The 20306-nt window shown below is 43.3% G+C and overlaps 2 protein-coding genes across 5 annotated transcripts; both read right to left on the bottom strand.

The window, feature by feature from the left end:
• Positions 1-10: 10 nt before the first annotated feature.
• Positions 11-1681, bottom strand: LOC117786815 (eukaryotic translation initiation factor 3 subunit E). The gene is made up of 3 exons (XM_034625219.1): positions 1485-1681; positions 1006-1398; positions 11-951 (listed from the first exon to the last, which is right to left on the bottom strand). Exons 1-3 carry the CDS (start codon positions 1572-1574, stop codon positions 130-132), a joined length of 1305 nt encoding a protein of 434 aa, XP_034481110.1. The 5' UTR covers positions 1575-1681; the 3' UTR covers positions 11-129.
• Positions 1682-2442: 761 nt separating this feature from the next.
• On the bottom strand, positions 2443-20230 carry LOC117786770 (glutamate synthase 1 [NADH], chloroplastic). 4 transcript variants are annotated; one of them, XM_034625144.1, is made up of 14 exons: positions 20039-20230; positions 12685-13156; positions 12482-12609; positions 8920-10006; positions 8450-8613; positions 7215-8378; positions 7026-7156; positions 6611-6969; positions 6400-6545; positions 5768-5877; positions 5570-5703; positions 3681-5500; positions 2964-3622; positions 2443-2895 (listed from the first exon to the last, which is right to left on the bottom strand). In XM_034625144.1, exons 2-14 carry the CDS (start codon positions 12985-12987, stop codon positions 2750-2752), a joined length of 6351 nt encoding a protein of 2116 aa, XP_034481035.1. In that variant the 5' UTR covers positions 12988-13156; positions 20039-20230; the 3' UTR covers positions 2443-2749. The 4 variants fall into 4 exon arrangements, with proteins under 4 accessions (XP_034481035.1, XP_034481034.1, XP_034481032.1 ...); XM_034625143.1 differs by lacking the exon at positions 20039-20230 and adding an exon at positions 13317-13463; XM_034625141.1 differs by lacking the exon at positions 20039-20230 and adding an exon at positions 13329-13463.
• Between the last annotated feature and the right edge of the window lie 76 nt (positions 20231-20306).

Genomic DNA, 20306 nt, shown 5'->3' with positions numbered 1-20306 from the left:
TGACAAGGTGTGCGAATTAAGATGTTGTTTTATTCGCGCCAAGTGACGGTTGTTTACAATTGAAATGCACGGTGGCATTGCCTACTGGTTGGATACAAAAATTGTGAATTGTTAATAAACTTATAATGCTTAGTAGTATTTCCAGGAGTCGATCGATTCTTGATTCTTTTGTTTGCTCTTGCGCTCAATCAGACCTGCCAAATGCTCCGAACGCATCGACAGCGAGTCAATCTTCTCCACCAGCTGCTGATATGGACTCAGTGGCTGTGTACCCATCACAACATGTCCCAGTTTCGAGTCAATCTTGGCATTCAAACGCGCGTTGCGGATTAGATTGACAATCCAGCACTCGGCCTCGTTGGGCTTCATGTTGAGCTTGTCAGCCAGCATGCTGATGGTAATGCACTGATGGATGCGACAGAATGTTTCGAAGATCATCAGACGCGCATCCTCCACAAACTCGTTGAGGCAGGCGACAATGAAGAAGTCATTGAAGATGACCGTTTGGCACTCATGCAGCTTCAGGCGGGCGCCCTCAAAGTCAAAGTTCACGTAGAGGCACTCGAGGAACTCGGTTATGGGATCACGATACGTGTACGATTCCTGTTGAATGACCTTAATCAGATCCTTAAGCGCATTGCGACGTGTGCGATTGATGACCACAGCGGTAGCCAAATAGCGCATAATGTGCGGGCACATGGTCTGTATGGCGTTCAGATACAGCGGCTTATACAAGAACATCTCAATGATAAGGTCACGGCCCTTGGGATGGTTGAAGAAGACCAGCACTGACCAGTGGATCAGCCAGGTGCGCTGCTGAAGCGCCTGAATGGTCGAGAAATTGGCGCTGTCAATGTAATCACGCAGACGTGTTAAATCTTCCAGAGCCGTGTTCCAGTTAAGGGTCAGAATCTCGGCAGCCAGCTTGCCCCACAGCACATTCAGGTAGTTCTACAAGAAAGAAAAGTTAGGATCAAATCCTGGTCAATATTCAGTACGACTCACCTTATCATTGGGTGACATGACGATTAGACAGAAATACAGATACGAAGTGGACTCCTGGTAGTTGCCGCACTCGTACAGGTATTTGGCCAGCTTATAGGCGCTCTCCAGGTGCTCCACCTTGAAGTTGTAGTCCTTCTGCAGGGCATTCACAAAGGTCTTGGAGTCCTTCATGCTCTCGCCGTTCTTCAGAATGTCGGTGGCCTTCATGATGGGCGCCACCTCGTTCTGCAGCTGCTTCAACGTGGCCAACACCTCGGCCTTGCGCTGCACCAGCTCCTCCGGCATTTCCTGGCTGAGATTGAGACGCTTGCGAGTGTCCATGGTGTAATCAATCATGTTCGTCTTGTTCACCGTATCCAGAATGTACTCCAACAGCTCTTGCTGGTTGTAAATCTGTAAAATACACAAGCCATTGTGGCGTTTTATTAATTAATTTGCCATTTGTGATGACGGTGACACGAAGCAGTGAATTTTCTAACCTCCTTGCCGCATAAAAACTCCAGCAGTGGAAAAGTCAAATGTCTGTCCAAATACTGACAATTGATGCGTGTTAAATCGAATTGCGCCATGATTGTTGCTGTTTTTAACTATTTTCACAACAAATAACTATGAATTTCCACACAAAATCTGCACAAAAATACGCGTGCGAAAGACGCACAGTGCTGCCCTATGGCGAAAAGAAATGTTATTTTTACTACTTTCAGCATGTACACACTGACAACAGGCAACATCGATAGCTGAGAAATTTTTCGATATTTTTCTAATTTCGATAAGTCGTTGAGTGCTACAGCAGCAAACTTTCGTTCAGCTATTCCTTTAGGCGCGCAATAAAAAGCTTTTTGATTTATTTATATTTGCTCGTAACACTTTATTAATATAATATATTTAATACTCTTCACCAATTAATTTCACATATATTTTTGTATATATAGAAGGTATATAGTATATATATATGTATATTGTAATGCATAAGTTGCTTGCTAAACGTATATAAGTTAATAATGGTAGCCTGCCAAAGGGACATTTAACATGTGGTTTTAAAAATACCAATAATTTATATGCATATTGTAAACAGTAGGTACTTTTGCAATTAACGATTCAGTTGTAGCTTACAAAACGAAACAACATCTACAAATGCAATTCGAAATAGATTGAGATGATTACATATTTGTTCAGTATTTCAATTATTATTATTGAATAATTGGGAAATCAGCATACCAATTTTTCAAACACAAAATCAACTGAGTACAACATCAATATTAAACAAAAATGCGTATCTAAATGTTATGTGATATTATAGCTTTCCTTACTTTTTTCGTAACTCAGCAACGGTTAATTTCTAGTTATTGTCCTTGAATTTGGATATCTGTTTAACTCCCAAAAATTTTCGGGTATTTATAAATATTCTTTTTGCACTCTTAATTGACTCTCTCTTTCTGCAATATCATCATCATCGTTTTGGAGGGCATCGCCAGCAGCGCCTTATGGGCGTGGCGTCGCAACGAATAATAAAACGAAAAGGAAAACGTGTTTAATAAATGTGTAAATAAACTCAAGTCTTTTTTTAGTGTTAACTAATCTAAAATCGCGAAAATAAGAATCACAAATTGCAAATTGGTTTTCCGAGCGAAAACACACGAATTTCTCTATGCTAAGGACGACGCACGCACACAGACAGACTTCCCGTATCCAATCATCGTCATCCTCATTCTTTTCTACAACATCAGCCAATGCCATTAGACATTTAGGACCTGGGTCCAGTGGGATCAATGACGCCACCTGGTCCGGGCAGGCCACTGGGATAACCCGTTAGATAAGAATCCACTTGACGCGCCGCCTGGCGACCCTCTGTAATGGCCCACACGACCAGGGATTGACCACGCCGGCAATCTGTAAGGATTTGAAGAATTTCATTGAGATTCTTTCAGAGTTATGCCAACCAATTGTATTTCACTTACCGCCAGCTGCGAAAACCTTGGGATTCGAGGTGCCATACTCTCCATTACAGGCCTTGATGTTTCCACGTGGATCTAGCTCCAATCCCAGCTCATTGGGCACCGACTTCTCCGGTCCGAGGAAGCCCATGGCAAGTAGTATCAGATCGGCAGCAAAGTATTTCTCCGATCCGGCAACTTCCTGCATACGCCATTGTCCCGTCTCCGTCTTTGTCCACTCCACCTCGACGGTGTGGACGCCCTTGATATGACCATTCTCACCCACAAACTCTTTGGTTGTGGTGCAGTATTGTCGCGGGTCCTTGCCCCACTTGAGACGCACTTCCTCATGGCCATAATCGACACGGAACACTTTGGGCCACTGTGGCCAGGGATTGTCCTCGGCACGCTTTAGAGGTGGCTCAGGCAGAATCTCAAAGGTGGTAATGCTCTTGGCGCCCTGACGCAGCGACGTGGCAATGCAATCGCAGCCGGTGTCGCCGCCACCAATGATGATGACATCCTTGCCTTCAGCTGAAATGATATCCTTCTTGCCGCCCAGTTGTTTCTTCTGCTGCGCCTCCAGGAACTCCATGGCAAAGTGAATGCCCTGCAGATCACGATTTGCCAAGGGCAGATCACGCGGCCAGGTGGAACCCGTGGTCAAGAGCACGGCATCGAAACTATGAGAATATTGAATATGATTACCAAGGATTCAAAATGAGCAGTAGCTTAACTTACCCTTCGACCAACTTCTCGGCACTTGTGTCCTTGCCAATGTGCACATTGGTGCGGAATTCGATGCCCTCATCGGCCATGAGATCCACACGCCGCTTGACCACCTCCTTGGACAGCTTCATGGTGGGAATGCCGTACTGCAGTAATCCTCCGACACGATCATTGCGCTCGTAGACCGTAACAAAGTGTCCAGCTCGATTCAGCTGTTGAGCAGCTGCCAATCCCGAGGGTCCAGAGCCGACAATGGCGACACGTTTTCCGGTGCGCGTCTCTGGGATTTCGGGCTTAATCCAGCCCTGCTCGAAAGCGTGATCGATGATGGCGCATTCGATGTTTTTGATGGTAACCGCCGGCTCGGAGATGCCCAGGACGCAGGAGCCCTCGCAGGGAGCGGGACAGACGCGACCAGTGAACTCTGGGAAGTTATTGGTCTGCAAGAGCTGACGCAACGCCTCCTGCCACTCGCCATGGAAGACGAGATCATTCCACTTGGGAATAATGTTACCCAGCGGACATCCAGTCGAGTTGGATTGACAAAAGGGAACACCACACTCCATGCAACGAGCTGCCTGCATCTTGAGGTTCTTGCGGACATGTGGGAAGTTGTAGACTTCATTCCAGTCCTGCTGACGTTCGTCAGCATCGCGATACGGAGCCGACTCCCGCTTGTACTTGACAAAGCCGCGTGTTTTGTCGAGGACACGATCAGCACGCTTCTGCTCGAGAGCCACATCCTGAATGGCCTCTTCGATGTCCTTTATGTGAGGTTCGTGCTTGCCATTGCCATTCTCGATGGCTGCCACCTTAACGGGCTGTTGCACCTCCTCCTGTTCGGCGAGATCCTTGAGAGCCTTTTGATACTCGTACGGGAAGACCTTGACGAACTTGCCCTGCTCCTGCGCCCAGTTGTCCAGCAGCTCCTTGGCCACCTTGGAGTCGGTCTTGTCGATGAACTCCATGAGTAGTTTCTTTACCAATTTTACATCCTCGTCCAGTTGCAGGGGCAGCAGCTCCACAGACTCCGGATTGACCTTGGGCTTGAAGGAGCCGTCAATATCGTAGACATAGGCAATGCCACCTGACATGCCCGCTGCGAAATTGCGTCCAGTCAAGCCCAGGATGACAACCAATCCGCCAGTCATGTACTCGCAACCATGGTCTCCCACACCTTCTACAACAGCTGTTACTCCAGAGTTGCGCACACAGAATCTCTCGGCGGCAATGCCTCTGAAGTAGGCGGTACCCTCGGTGGCACCATAGAGACACACATTGCCCACAATCACGTTGAGATGCGACTCAAATGGAGCTGTATCCTGTGGCTTGATGACCACATTGCCACCACACAATCCCTTGCCCACATAATCATTGGCATCCCCCTTCAAAGTCACATTCACGCCACGTGCAAGGAAAGCGCAGAAACTCTGTCCGGCGGATCCTTCTAGGAAGATGTCAATGCTCTTGCCGGCGGGCAGACCCGCTTCGCCATATTTACAGGCAATGTGATAGCTCAATGTGGAGCCAAAAGCACGCTCCTCATTGTGGATGGGCATCTTCACGGTGATGTTCTTCTCGGCGCCACTGAAGATCCTCTGAGCCTGGGCAATCAATTGATTGTCGGAACGTTTCTCCAACTGGAAGTCCTGTTTCACAGAACCACCCACAATATTTGTGCCAGGACGCAACTCCAAGGCTGGTTGTAGCAGCAGCTTGAGATCGAGATTGCTGGCTTTCGAATCACGCTGACTGGCCATCCTCAAGAGATCCGTGCGTCCAATCAGATCCTGGAACTTGCGTATGCCCAGACCAGCCATGATTTGACGAATCTAAAGAAAAGAGAGTGAGAGAGAGGGATTCAGTGCGTATTCTGTTGGGATTACTGAAAGATCACCTACATCCTCGGCCAGCATAAAGAAGAAGTTGATCACATGCTCCGGTTTGCCGGTGAATTTCTTGCGCAGCTCAGGATCCTGTGTGGCAATGCCGACGGGACAGGTATTCAAATGACACTTGCGCATCATGGTGCAGCCTATCAAATAGAGAGACCATTAGAGATCAGTTTCAGATTGAAGATTGAAGATACCTTCACTTACCCATGACAATCAATGGAGCTGTGCTGAAACCAAACTCATCAGCTCCCAGCAAAGCGGCCACAACGACATCGAAGCCTGTGCGAAGTTGTCCATCCGCCTGAACGACCACTCTGTAGTTTCCATCAATCGAATGGAGGAAGATACGACATAGAAAGGAACGCAATGTTAATCCAAAAATTCCATACAACAAGTCAAAGTAATGAGAAGAAATTACGAATGGCGCGACGAACGTGCGAAGTGAGCGAGGGGTTGTCCCCGAGATCGAGATGGATTCTTATCGTTATCGATATCGTTATCGACTTTGTAATCGATTTGAGTGGCGTCTAACGGTTCAGGCATGAAAGTGTAAGTAACATCATTGTTTTCCATAATCCAACTCATCTACCAATCGATCGACAGTTATGAAAGTGTAAGCAATCAGGCTATTTATCGATTAACGAATTTCGATAGCATCATTATCGATCACTTCTCATACATTTCAATCGTTCAGCTGAGCTTTTCAATCTCATCCAACGCTGTCATCTGGATAGACCAGGATCGCTCTTCGATAATATATTTCGATCGTGATTAGTAACAAGAGATAGGGAAGGGGACATTGGGACCCAGGGTGAATCTATTGGTCGTCAACTTACCTCGAACGCAGATTATTCAAAACAAGCACTTGATGGGTCTCTGCGACGCCCAATTCCCAGGGCAGACCGGCATTCTTGATGCCTGTCCAGGAGCTGGCGCCGGTGCCGCCGTCGTGACCAGAGATGACAATGTGCTCTGCTTTGCCCTGCAGAAGGAAGAAAAATCGCTTAGTAATGATAATTCCAAATGATCCACAGTCAAGTTAATCACCTTAGCCACGCCGGAGGCAACCACGCCCACACCCACTTCGGAGACCAATTTGACGCTGATGCGTGCCTTGGGATTGGAGCACTTGAGATCATAAATCAGCTCGGCAAGATCCTCAATGGAGTAGATATCGTGATGGGGTGGCGGCGATATCAAGCCGACTCCTGGCACTGATTTACGTGTCTTGGCAATGTCCTTGGTCACCTTATATCCTGGTAGCTCACCACCCTCGCCAGGCTTGGCTCCCTGAGCCATCTTGATCTGCAGATCATCGGCATTCGCGAGGTAAGAGGCTGTGACACCAAAGCGACCCGAAGCCACCTGTTTAATGGCCGAGCGACGACTGTTATTGGGATCTTGATCTGCCGGAGAAATAACATAAGGAACCAGCTAGGATGTGGATTAACCCCAGACTTACTCAGATAACGATCAGAGTCCTCGCCTCCCTCGCCTGTGTTGCTCTTGCCGCCAATGCGGTTCATGGTAATGGACAAGGTCTGATGCGCCTCCAAGGAGATGCTGCCAAAGCTCATAGCTCCCGTAGCAAAGCTATCGAGGAAGAAGTAAGTAAGTAAGAGATTCCTTGATTGAACTCTTCTCTACTCACCGCTTGACAATCTCGCTGGCTGGCTCCACTTCATCCAAGTCGATCTTCTGGCGATCCGTGACAAACTCCAGCTGACCACGCAGCGCACACTTCTTCACGCTGTCCAGGGTGGTCTTCTTAAAGGCCTCAAAGGCGCTGAGGTTCTTGTTGACCGCCGCCTCCTGCAGGCTGCCAATGGAGGAGGGCTCATTGATGTGCGCCTCGCCGCCATGACGCCAATGATACTGTCCGGGATTACGCAGGATGCGCGTATCCGGCGACACCTTGCCGTAGGTTAACTGGAAACGTTCTAATCCCTCCTTGGCCAAGATTTCCAGGGTAACGCCGCCAATGCGACTCTGTGTGCCGCGGAAGCATTTGTCAATGAGCTCGTTGCCCAGTCCAACAGCCTCGAAGATCTGAGCACTCTTGTAGGACTGCAGCGTGCTGATTCCCATCTTGGCCATCACCTTGGCAATGCCCGTATCGATGGCTTGGGCGTAGGCCGCGTAAATCTGCTTGTCGGTGACCTCCGCACCAATGACTCCATCATCACGCAGTGCCTGGGCCAATTCGAAGGCCAAATAGGGACAGATAGCATCGGCGCCATAGCCGAGAAGGACACATACGTGATGCACCTCGCGTGCCTCGGCCGTCTCCACAATGATGCCGACCTTCATGCGCTGCAGCGTCTCAATCAAATGATGATGCAGTGCACCCAGTGCAAGCAAAGCGGATACCGCTACCTTCTCATTCGTTCCCGCCTCACGATCCGAAAGGACGATCAACTGGTAGCCCGCCTGGGCGGCATTGGCGCCCTCCCGACAGATGCGATCGATGCAATCGAGATAACCACGATAGCCGTCGCTGTACTGGAATGTTATGTCCAGGACCTTGGTCTTCCAGCCGCGATGCGTGTTCCGCTTGAGCAGCTGGGTATCTGGAATGCTCAATATGGGATTGGGAAGCCATATGCGATGCACCTGCTGTGCGGATGGCTTCAACAGATTCGCCTCCGGTCCAATGGGACACTGCATGGACATGACAACCTTCTCACGGAATGGATCAATCGGTGGATTGGTCACCTGGGCAAACAGCTGCTTGAAGTACTCATAAGGAATGGGCTGGAATCCGGAGAGGCAAGCCAGAGGAGCATCATTGCCCATAGAACCAAGTGCCTCCTTTCTGTAAAGAAGATAAAAGGGAAGAGAGATTGAGCTTGAGCAATCCTCTAGAGCATTTTGAAATACCCCTACTTGTTCTTGAACATGGGAATCAGCAGCATGTTGACCGTCTCCGTCGTGTAGCCAAAGAGCGAGAGACGTGGATCAAAGATGCCGCGTTGCGAGGCGGGCGCCTTTGGAGGCTCCTCAGTGGGTGTATTCAACACATTCGCATTACGAATCTCGTCCAGCGTGATCTGAGAAACAGTTCAAGAAAGCTGAATTAAAACAAGAATCTCCGACAGAAGAAGAAAAACATGCGATGCAAACGACAACAAGAAAGAAAGCAACCAACTAGAGACGTCATCAATCTGGAGAGAGAGACGTCTACTCACCATCTGGTTAAGTCCACAGAGATGTCACATTGTGAGCATGGGAGAAAAATGGACAAAGGACAAATTACAGAGACAATTAAACATAAACTGATTGCGTGTCCAATGATTGAGTGCTCTGTGTGAGGAAGGCTAATTCTAGAGAGGATGCTGTGGGGGTATCCAACTCACCTTCTGCTGCAACCAGTCGGAATGAGGACGCGACTTGGCAATTCGAGACTTTAGCTCAATGTCCTGGATGAGCTTCTGCTCCTTGGTGTCCACCAACAACATGCGTCCGGGCTTGAGGCGACTCTTGAGCGTCACCTGGGAGGGATCCACATCGTAGACACCCACCTCGGAGGCCATGACCAGCACATTTTCCTTGGTCACATAGAAACGTGATGGACGCAATCCATTCCGATCCAACACGGCGCCAATGTAACGTCCATCGGTGAAACTGATCAGGGCAGGACCATCCCAGGGTTCCATTACACAGGCGGCCCATTGATAGAAGTCACGCTTCTCCTGGGGCATGGTTCTATCATTCTGCCAAGCCTCAGGGACCATGGTCATCACGGACTCTGGCAGAGAACGATCGCTGGCCATGGTGATAAACTCCAGGACACAATCAAAGGATCCCGAATCGGAAAGATTAGGCTCCACAACCGGATAGAGCTTCTTCAGTTGATCACCAAAGAGTTCCGACTGCATGACACCCTCCCGAGCCTTCATGAGATTGACATTACCACGCAAGGTATTGATCTCACCATTGTGGGCCAGAACACGCAAAGGATGAGCCCGCTCCCAGCTGGGAAAGGTGTTAGTGGAAAATCGCGTGTGGACCAGAGCCATGTACGTCTCAAACTGTGGATTCCTTAGATCCGTATAGTAATCCCACAGCTGATCCGAGGTGAACAATCCCTTGTACACCACTGTCCGATCAGACAGAGAGCAGATATAGAAGCGTCTTCCCTGCTTGGTCAGCTCGTGACTCGCCCGCTTGCGAAGCACAAACACCTGACGCTCAAATGTCTTCTCATCGCTGCCCTTGGGACGTGCCACAAACACCTGACGCGACAATGGCTCCGACTTACGAGCCACAAGTCCAATCGCCTGCTGATTCGATGGAACTGTGCGCCACGCCAGCACCGTCAATCCCAGACTCTTGGCCAGCTCATTGAACTCCGACTCGGCAAAGGAATGCTGAGCCACGTCCAAGTAGAAGATGCCCGTAGCATAGTGACCCAACTCCGGCAAGGTTATACCCTGTTCGGCGCTGTGGCAAAAAGAGAGAATTAAGAAGGTGTTACAGTTGAGATAAGCGCATAAAATACACCGAGAGTAGCTTAGGTTAGGGTGGCTGTCGATTGATGACAAACTTAGAGAAATTCATATTTGAGTACACCTAACGCAGGCTATTTTTTTGTGTGGAACTATTAAAATTGGCGCGGTTTTCGCTTCTCAATTGATGTCAATCGCTTTGCCATTCAATTGATCGCCATTCATTCGCCAATTCGATTCCATGGCGTCAAAAGTGACGAAACAACAGCTGCTGATAACACACAGCATGTGCTGTTGCTCCCCAACAGTTGCCTGTCTGCCCTTCCTCCTTCCCCCTCCCTCTGCCTGATTCTCCTGCTTCCCTATTTTCCTGTACCCCTATCATTCTCGCTTTTGGCATCTGTTAAATTGTATTAGATGCTCGTCCGATTGTCAGTCAAAGACGCATTTTATAAAACAACATGTGAAACGTGATAATCGGGAGTGCTCGACTACGAAATACCATGTAAATAAATATGAAAAGCACTAAACATAGAATTTTTAGCACATTATCTTGTTAAAGACTGAATATTTACAATTAAAAATAAATTTTATCTATTGCATGCAGGTGTTTAAGTTAAAAAACCCCCTTTCTAACAATTTCTACTGAGTATTTAAAGAAATGTGTAAGGCAAGCGCTCAGAAACTAATATTATTACGTCGTGGGGGTATTGATTTCGTAATTTATTTACGTCTGAGCCAATGCGTTTCTTGAACTTGACAATACTAAACCTGTTGCTCCATATTTCTAACAGTTGCTTTCTCTCTCTATCAGTCTATCTCTTTTTCTCAATCTCAATCACTCAGCACGTGCGTGACAAGTGCGAATTTCAGCTTGTACTCCAAGTATTTCACAAGTTTTCAAGTTATTTATTAATGTTGGGCGTGCGACGCGGGTCCATATAAATTTCAGACATATCAATTAAGCCAATGTCTAGTCTGAATAGGCGCTAATTTAATATGATTTACAGCTTGCTTGAAGTGATTTTAATAGGCGTAACTGAGGGAGCCTCTGTCTTAAAAGATATGTAAATTTTCACGGCTTAATTATCAACTGATACTTGTTAATATAGTGTACGACAGTAGCTAGATATATATATATGATTCAGGGGTTATTAGCCACTATTACTTTATAATCTGTTAAATCTGAATCAATTTCGTTTCGTTTATATCTTATCTTTATGACACTCATGACTTTTAAAACTCACTTAAAAAGTTCACAAAACTCAGATATATATACAGCTATATAAAAGCTACATTTATACCATGTATAAAAATATATATTTATCGTTTAAAAAGTTGCGCTCCCGAGCTTGTTGTTTTATACATGTGTCATAATTGTTAGACCTTGTCGTGTTTTTCCATTTCGCGCACTTTTGTGAAAGAATATAATGAAACAATTGCAACAATTTGCGCTAAAGTAATTACCTAGAAATATTGCCATTCCCCTCTCCTTTCCCCCTTTTTGCATAACAAAATTTTCTATGCCCAAAAACTGATTGATAATTTGTGGAGAAGCGTGACAAGCGCTTGAAAATGATTCGTGCCAAATTTTGAGGAAAATAACAAAAATAAGAGACGGATATTCGGTTCATTCTAGTTTCATTTGGGATTATTCAATGGATTGAGGATATGCCTCATTTTGGCACACTATTTTTGACGTGCTCGCCTGATCTCTATCTGTGCATCTGGTATTATTCCATTTATTTTTCTGTTTTCACTCTATTTTTATTGTGTCGAGAACGAGCCAATGAAGCAAACAGCAGTGGCAAATGCACATGTACATGAGATGTAAATAACAAACAAAATGATTTGAAAAATGCCAAGTCAAGAATATGACAGAATTTAAATACGCTTAACTAAAGAATTTTAAAAAAGTTGGAATAAACTATATTATAGTTAAAAATATTAGTTCTTTCTTTGAAATAAGATATTCGCTAATAGGGTTAAAAAACTTTAAAAAAAATTAACAAAAATTAAATTGGTCATTTTTAAGCTGGAAATCAAATTCCAATCAAGTTCTTTAAATTACCGAAGTACAAATGGCCCTAACTCTAATCTATACTATTCGATATCTGATTTTCGGATGATATGAAAATTATATTTAATAAAAATTACTTTGCATATTTCGATTCAATTTCTTAAAATTTAAAGATAAGATATCTTTCATAAAAAAAAAAATAGAAAAATAGTAAGGTTGCGCAGGTGTTCATTAAAATGTGTCTTAGCTGAAATACCCTTGAGAGTGGTAAGGGCATAAATGAACAGCTTTGAACTATTTTTATTTACGAGTATTTCGCGCACGAGATCTCGGCGATATCGCGAACGAATGTACCGTGTAAACTATTCTTCAATGGCAGAGCTGTCACACTGACAAGTGTGTGTGTGTTAGTGTTTGAGTGTGTGTTTGTGTGGGTGCTGATGAACTTACAGAGCCTTGGCATAGAGTCCGTGCGGAATGGAAGCCAATACACCAGCGCCATCGCCGGTGTCGTTATCGCAGGCGCAGGCGCCGCGATGATTCATCCGTTCTGACAAGGTCTGGGCATCACGTAGAATCTGCACAAGGATATTAAAATATATATGTAAATTATACATCCAGTTGCTTAACTGGAATCGAGAGAAGAAACTTACCTTGTGAGACCGTTTGCCATCGATGGCCACAATGAAGCCAACGCCGCATGCCTCGTGCTCGTTCTGGGGATCGTAGAGTCCCTGCTTGCCAGGTGCCTCCCATGGCATCTGCTGCTGCTGCTGCTCCTGCTCTCCATCTTGGCTTAAATCGGACACATTCGACTGTTCGTTGCTAGTAAAGTTATCGATTTCGATACCGTTATCGTTAACGTTTTCAAAGTTATTGTTGTTGTTGCTGTTGATGCTGCTGTCAACACTTGTTGCACATTCAAATTCGCAATTGTCAGTGATTGTTGGTGCCATTATACGCAATTACTGTTGCACTTGCTTAAACTTTTCGCTTTGCGTTGCTTTTTAAAAATTAATAGTAATTGTTTTTCTTTTGCTTTTATTTTGGAGCTTTGGTTTTTCACTTGCACTTGCTGATTTGTTAAACACAGTTTAATTAGCACAGAAAACGCAGTTGTTTTTGCTGTAAGATTGGAAGAAAGAGAGAGAGAGAGAGAGGGAGAAAAAAAATTATGAATAACAATTTAATTTACAACGTCTTGAAAATGTGTTGCACTTGAGATAAAGCAAATTCACTACTATGCACAACTTTTTACTTTGCACTGTATTTGCACACTACACACACAAACACATACAGTCTTATGCATTTACACTTTTCTGCTTGCCTCAACGCTTAATGAATTCTCTGCACAACGCTTATTTGGGGCACACGCGACACTGACGGCTGCTCACAAGCGAATGAGCTCCAACTGCTGAGCGCAGTCATGTCTAACCCCTAAACGGCAGAGCAGCAGCAGAGCAGCCGGTCACCAGCTGAGAGAGCAAGCAGAGCAACGATCTATCGATTCCACACGTGCACTCTCTTTCCTTCGCTCTCTCCCTCACACCCTTTGTGGATGCATCTGCTATAGAGAGCGAGAGCTTTATTGCTTTGATTTGTTTTTGCATTTGCTTTTGCTCTTCTGACTAATACTCGCTCTCCCTCATACCCTTTTTAGTTGCAACTGCCATTGAGAGCGAGAGATTTATTGCTTTGATTTTGCTGTTGCATTTTTGCATTTGCATTTGTTTTTGCTCTTCTGACTACCGAGAACTTGTAATCGGCTGCAGCAGAAGACAGAAGAAAAAAATTGCTGCGTAAAATAAATGTGCACTTGAGGCAATTTTGCCAATATTGATTCAATTATTCCATATACAGAAGATAGTTTAATCGACAAACACACATACACATGCAAGTACTCGTAATTAATCAATTCAAAGAGAACCCTGTAGACATAGTTGCTCTTGACGCTTTTATCGAAGTAGGAACATTAACGTTATCATTTACAATTGTGAAATAATTGTTTATAAATATTTATAAATTTTATTGTAAATGCACGTTACGGGCACAACAGTGCATTTTAAATTTGAATTCCAATACAGTTGCACATTAAATGAACTTTTAAAATAATACAAATACAAATGCCCTCACATACAAGCAAACCACAAAAATTCCAAATACAAATGTAAAATCAGTCACAATAACAACAACGTAAAATGCATAATTTAAGGTAAGAATAACAGCAAAATAAAATATTTACAACTTGTTTTTATTATATACGACATAATATATTATTATTTGACGAAATTAAACAAAATATTTGTTTAAAAAGTTCCTGTTCAGAGAAGGGGTTTATACTGAAATATTGCAAGCATTATAAGAAATCTTTAAATAATCTGACGCGAATCAACTATATGCATATGTATACATATTGCCTGAGCAAATCTGTCAACGATTTGTCTTATTTCATGGGATTTATGAGTCCATCAACCTGAGATCTAAATACATCTATAATACAGCGCTAAAAAGTGCAATTCAGTGACTGGTTTCTTAATATTTTCCATCTTAACCATTCTATATATAGGTATTATCAATTCGATGGCAATATATATATACAAGCATTTATTTTTAACAAAATGCAAATTTGTTTGTCACATATAAAAAAAATTCGCAACAATAAAAGAGTACAGAAATTTTCCATCACACGCGTCTACGATTAAAGAGAAAGAGAAACTGCAGTCATCGCCGACGGGAACGGGTGTAGGAGTTAGACGATATACTTTGTGTACCTATCTATACGTAGGTTTCATGTTTGTGAATGCTGCTCAAATTAATCAATCAATGTTGGGAGTCGAGTCTGATAAGCGACGACGAAGTTCAGCGATCCAGTGAAACACGCGTGAAATCGCTACTCCGTCTCAACCCGATAATCAGACGCAACATACATACATATGTACTTACTTATATATTACACATGCATTATAAGACGTTCAAAGTCCCAGCCGGCCGGCAAGAGAACGATCGAACTTATCTGCGAGAAGACTACGTCACATTGCGACGTCTGGGACGCAAGACGGTGACACATTGGTAAAATATATACTCAAGACTGTTGTAGTTGGAGCAGTAGCACAATATACTTGAAAGAGAGGGAGGAAGACCTATGACTATAAACAGACCCAGACCGGTTTTTTTTTCGGCAAACTCACAGATAAGTGCCAAATTTTAAAAGAGATAATATTCCCCATGTTTGTTGTTCGTGTTTTTTCGGAGAAAGGGGGGTCTGAGATGGGTATCAGGCGTCTAGCATGTGGTTAGCGAGTGTCTGAGGCTGAGGTGGAGTCAGGAGTGCGGCTCATTAACCTTATACCCTGTAGAACACATACATACGAAGAGCATATCAAATTTGTGTGCGTTTGAAGGTCATATCAATTAGGTTTGCTTTGTGGTGATATTCTTTTACTAAAAACAGAGTATCTCATAGGCGTGAAGTCTACTTTTTAATTCATAATTTTTTTTTGCACACTCTTGCCACCTGACACACTGAGATAAGACCCTACCACGGATTTTTTTTCGCACACTGAACTCTTTTACAAAGTGCGCAAAACGCGATAGGGAGGAAATTACTAAATGATTAATTGGCGTCCTATTAGAAATTGGGGAGCCAGTCTTTGATTGGTATCAATTTAATAATACCAGCAATAAATACACGATTTTTTAGCGTGATAGAGAAGACGCTGTATTTCATCTATAAATAAAAATAAACGTTATGAATGAGAAATTCAGTTAATGGTTGGCGGAATATGATAAGAGTTTGTAGGTCGGACAATGTACCCAGTACCCCATCCAAGCGCAATGGAAAAGTTTAACGAAATTTTAAGTGCTTGAGCTATTATTTATAAAAGTAACAAGAATTAAATATATCGGTTGGTTTTTGATTATGTTAATAGTTTTGAAAGACTCGACAAAATAGAAGTTATCCACATTTATTTTAAAATTCTGATCTCTGATCTCTGATCTCTATTATTCAAATAAGTCAAAAAATACCATTTAATATAAACAGAACGGCAAAAAGAAATGCGACAATGCAAGAAAATCATAGCACAAATATTTGAATGCTCGTGTAAATAAGTACAACATGCCGACATAAGCAAAGAGATCCGATGGACCAAACAAATGCACAGACAAGGAAAAGATATAAGATACAAGAGTCGAGGAGATGGGGATACACTTCCAGTGCGTCGGTTCAAAGTCCCAGGCAATAGGCAGCCAGACCAATATATAGTCTATATTTATACACGCGTACATATATCTGGCCTACGATATAGACTTATAATGTAAACAAACGTTGCAATTACGATTACGAGAATTCGCAACAAGTTTCAGCAACCTCCCCACGAATTCGTGTTAAACAATCAGAATATCAATTGCGGATAAACAAAATTTGATTATTGCGTGCTCATTTACAGGTTTCGTGTTATCACAGATATAAATAGAACCAAGCAGGAGAACTTACAGTTCCAATTTGAATTCGAATATCGTGAATTTTTGAAATTTACTGTTATTTTGAACTATTTACGATACGATTTAAAAAATGCGCATTATCTAACCCGTTCGTGTTCTTCTTATCAGACGTGTATTTCAAGTAGTCGCCAATTTTATTGTGTCTGGTTGTACTTAGGAATACCTATAGATACACATAAATGTTATATATGAGTGTACTTTGGTTTTTATACCTGCAGTTTGTGCACTTCGCTGTCATCAGCTGTGTAAACTTTTAATCTTGGGGGAAGGGAATAGAGACTGCGCCAATTAAGCGTAAAAATAGTTACAGTTTGTTTCATTATCGAGATATTACGTTGGCAGCCCGCTTTTTTTTAATTAGCTATTCATAGAGAAAGCAGCTTTATGCCTGCTGGTTAAATTAAACTTTACAATTACCTAGAAGAAATAGTAATTATTTGACTGTAACTACCTACTATTACTTAGAATTATTCAGTTACATTTCTAGAACCCGTCGACATTTATAACAAAACCAAACTTGTTTGATAAGTAAACGGAAAGTATTGACATGTTTATTCTTACTATGATATTGTTACAATAAATGTATACATATTTATAATCAATAATCCACACAATGTTCTTCAGTATAGGGTATCTTTGCTGTTGTTTCTTCAATTTCATTCAGCGCTAGTTCATGCGATATGAACAAACTGCACCCATTCGGATCGCTTATGTCCAGATAATATATCATGCTGTTCCTATTTATAGCTCTGGCTATGGCACTGGCCAAGGTGTGGCCCTTACCCCTGGCACGATGCGACCGCCAATTAGACGGATGGAGACTGCACATGGCAGTCAATAAACAAACGTCGCAGTTTTTTCGCTATCCATTTGCATTCCACGTTTTCACGTTTGCCAATGTTTGCGGTCAGGGAAGGGCAGGAAAGGCGTCTCCCGTTGTGGTAAGTCCCATCAACTAAAACGGCTTGGGGTAGGTTACATAGCCCCTTAACCCCCGCAAGTATACGAAATGATTGTTATTGTTATTGTTAATTGTGTAAGTGGAGCAATCCACTGGGAGAATTGTTGAGGGGAGCGGTGCCTCGTCTGCTGACGCCATATGATGCAAGTGACGCCAAATCCAATCAACTGATTCGACTTCCTTGCATGCAATTGAAAGAGCACGCTGCGTGGTAGTCTTATCAGTGCGTTTTTTATTTATAATCCTAGCTACTGGCAAGTCGATCAATCAGGCCATTGTTATACAATATCAGTCCATTGACTTGATCAGACTGCTGACGCATTATGGAAAACATAATGCTATATAAATCAAAGGGCATTAAATGCACCGTAAATGACAATTAAGGAAATTGTCGTCAACAAAATGCACCTCAATCATCAATCAAGAAGCAACAGCAACAATAACAGCAAATACATAATAACAATTTGTTATTTTATGCATTTGCTTTCGATGTTGCTACAATCCCTCCAGCAGTTTCACATCTCTATTTCCATTTTCTTTCGATAACAACGCAATTCGTGCGGCATTTTTCGTTGGAAAAGTCAGTGAACAGTGTCAACCGCCTGCGGTGACATTGGCGCCTATTCCACAATCGCGGAATGTATCCAATTTCTGTCTCAATTCACCAACCAATCACGTCTCGTTAGTTGATTACACGCAGGCCTAATTGAAATGCTAATCAACTTGCCTCAATAGGGGCCCCAACACCTGTTACTGCAACTTCAATTACTGAATATCTAATATTATACTTTTCTTTCCAAATTTTCAAGGTTTCGGCTTATTACTAATTAGCCTAATTCACTTGTTATTTAATTTATTATAGTAAGTGCACCTATTATACCCCCAAATAGTTTAAGCTGACAATGGCAATGCCAATTAGAATTCAATTAAAGCATTATCTTTAATCCCACATGATAAGAATGCTTTATGTAATTGCCTAAGAAGAAGCGAAGCTCACTCAAGAATAAGCGTTGGCAAATATGTAGCTGTAAAACAAAGACAACATTGTTATCCTTAACATTAAAGTGCACTTGGAAGTCCTTTTACAGCGTGAAAAGAACTAGAAAAAATATTACAAAGCATGCAGCTGATTATGTAAGATTATGAGAGGAGAGCAAGCTCTGGAGAGGAAGGTAGGAACAAAGACAGTGAGAATGGCAGGCAGAGATGCTGCTACACAACGAGAGAGAGAGAGAGAGAGAGATTTATATTTGGATAAATGTCAAAGTTCACATTGAAGCTGTGACGTAGAAATGGCAAACGCAGAGCTTTCACATATTGTTTTCCACACCCCAATACAAACACACACACAAACGCACAGCGACATTTTGACGCCTACGTCACGTACACAAACCGCTGTCGCAGTCGCAGCCTCAGTTGACGTCGACGTCGACGCAGTGGGAGGCTGCGAAGGCATGAAAAACAAATTAAATTGAGAAAGGCATTCACAAGGGAATGTCAGAATGCTTGACGAAGGATACGCACACACACACAAACAAGCACACATTACGGTAGCTGAGCATATTCACGACAGTGCCAGCCCCCATTCGTGTCTAAAGCAACAACAAAAACAACAGCCACATCAACGCCAATAATAATATCAACAGCAACAACAATGACAATGACAACTGGCAGCGACCAACGCGCAGTGGCTGCCTCAAAATCACTGCCATGGCCTGCGCGCCGCAATTGCAGAGCTAACCTTACACTGACCTTGAAGCGGAGCAGTAGAGTAGGCTGGTTGCCTGCTCTGGAACGGCTTTGGCGCGCACATGGTAAAGATAGCAAAACAAGCTCTATGTAGTTATCGTCGTCGTCGTCGCGTGCAACAGAAAAAAATAAAAATATCAAATAGTCAAGCGAAGCGTACAACGCAGCAAAACGATTGAGCAAAGGGTGGAGCGGCATAAACATTGTCAAAACATACATAAATACATACAGAGGCTGAAAGCACAGCACTCACACACAGACACATACACAGAGAGAGAACAGAAACTTCAGTTAGCCAACGACAAGGGTGGGAGGCTTGCGGCAGGACGGGAAAGGGGAGAGCTTTGCTTTTGCTGTCACACCGCCGTCCATCAACAGAGAAGCATTAAGTAATCACTTGAAGTCACATCATAGCACAATTGATATTCAACTCTGCAGGTTGATTTATAAATAGCTTCCACAGCACTGCACAATTAAAAACAAAGGGGGATCTAATTATATGCACGGCACTGTAATCGGAGGCTTCTGCCGCTTATACTTCTTTCTGCTCTCCTAATTCCTTCTTCCCGCTACCGCTTTTGTACATAAGTAAGTATATGCATATTTGTGTATGTGTGTGTATTTGATTTTACTTATGTAAAATAATTATCGATTTTTGCAACCGCAAACTCCTGAGGGAGAAGAGAAATTAATTATACGGGATCCCACACAATTTTATTCACGTCTTGTTCTTATAATATAGTATATGTAATTCACTTTTGCTTTCAAATTAAACTAAACACTTTTTGCATTACTTTTTCGTCGCACTCTGCGTTAATTGTTGTTGTTGCCTTTGCCGTTAAACCGTTTTCACTGTAAGCACAAAATGAAGAACTTTTTCAGTATATCCGTTTGCTTTTAGCACTGCGATTTATTTTAATTTGTCAACTTCCGATGGATTCAGAATGCGACTGATTCCTTCAAGAGACCGAATAAGAATGAACGAGCGCCTAGGACGAAAAACGCATATTCATACATTACAAAGAGAGCGAGAGAATCAAGCGCCATCGCGAGAGATTACGA

Source organism: Drosophila innubila, assembly GCF_004354385.1.
Source record: "Drosophila innubila isolate TH190305 chromosome 3L unlocalized genomic scaffold, UK_Dinn_1.0 0_D_3L, whole genome shotgun sequence".
In the NCBI taxonomy this organism is placed as follows: domain Eukaryota; kingdom Metazoa; phylum Arthropoda; class Insecta; order Diptera; family Drosophilidae; genus Drosophila; species Drosophila innubila.
This window is presented reverse-complemented; position numbering and strand designations above follow the sequence as displayed.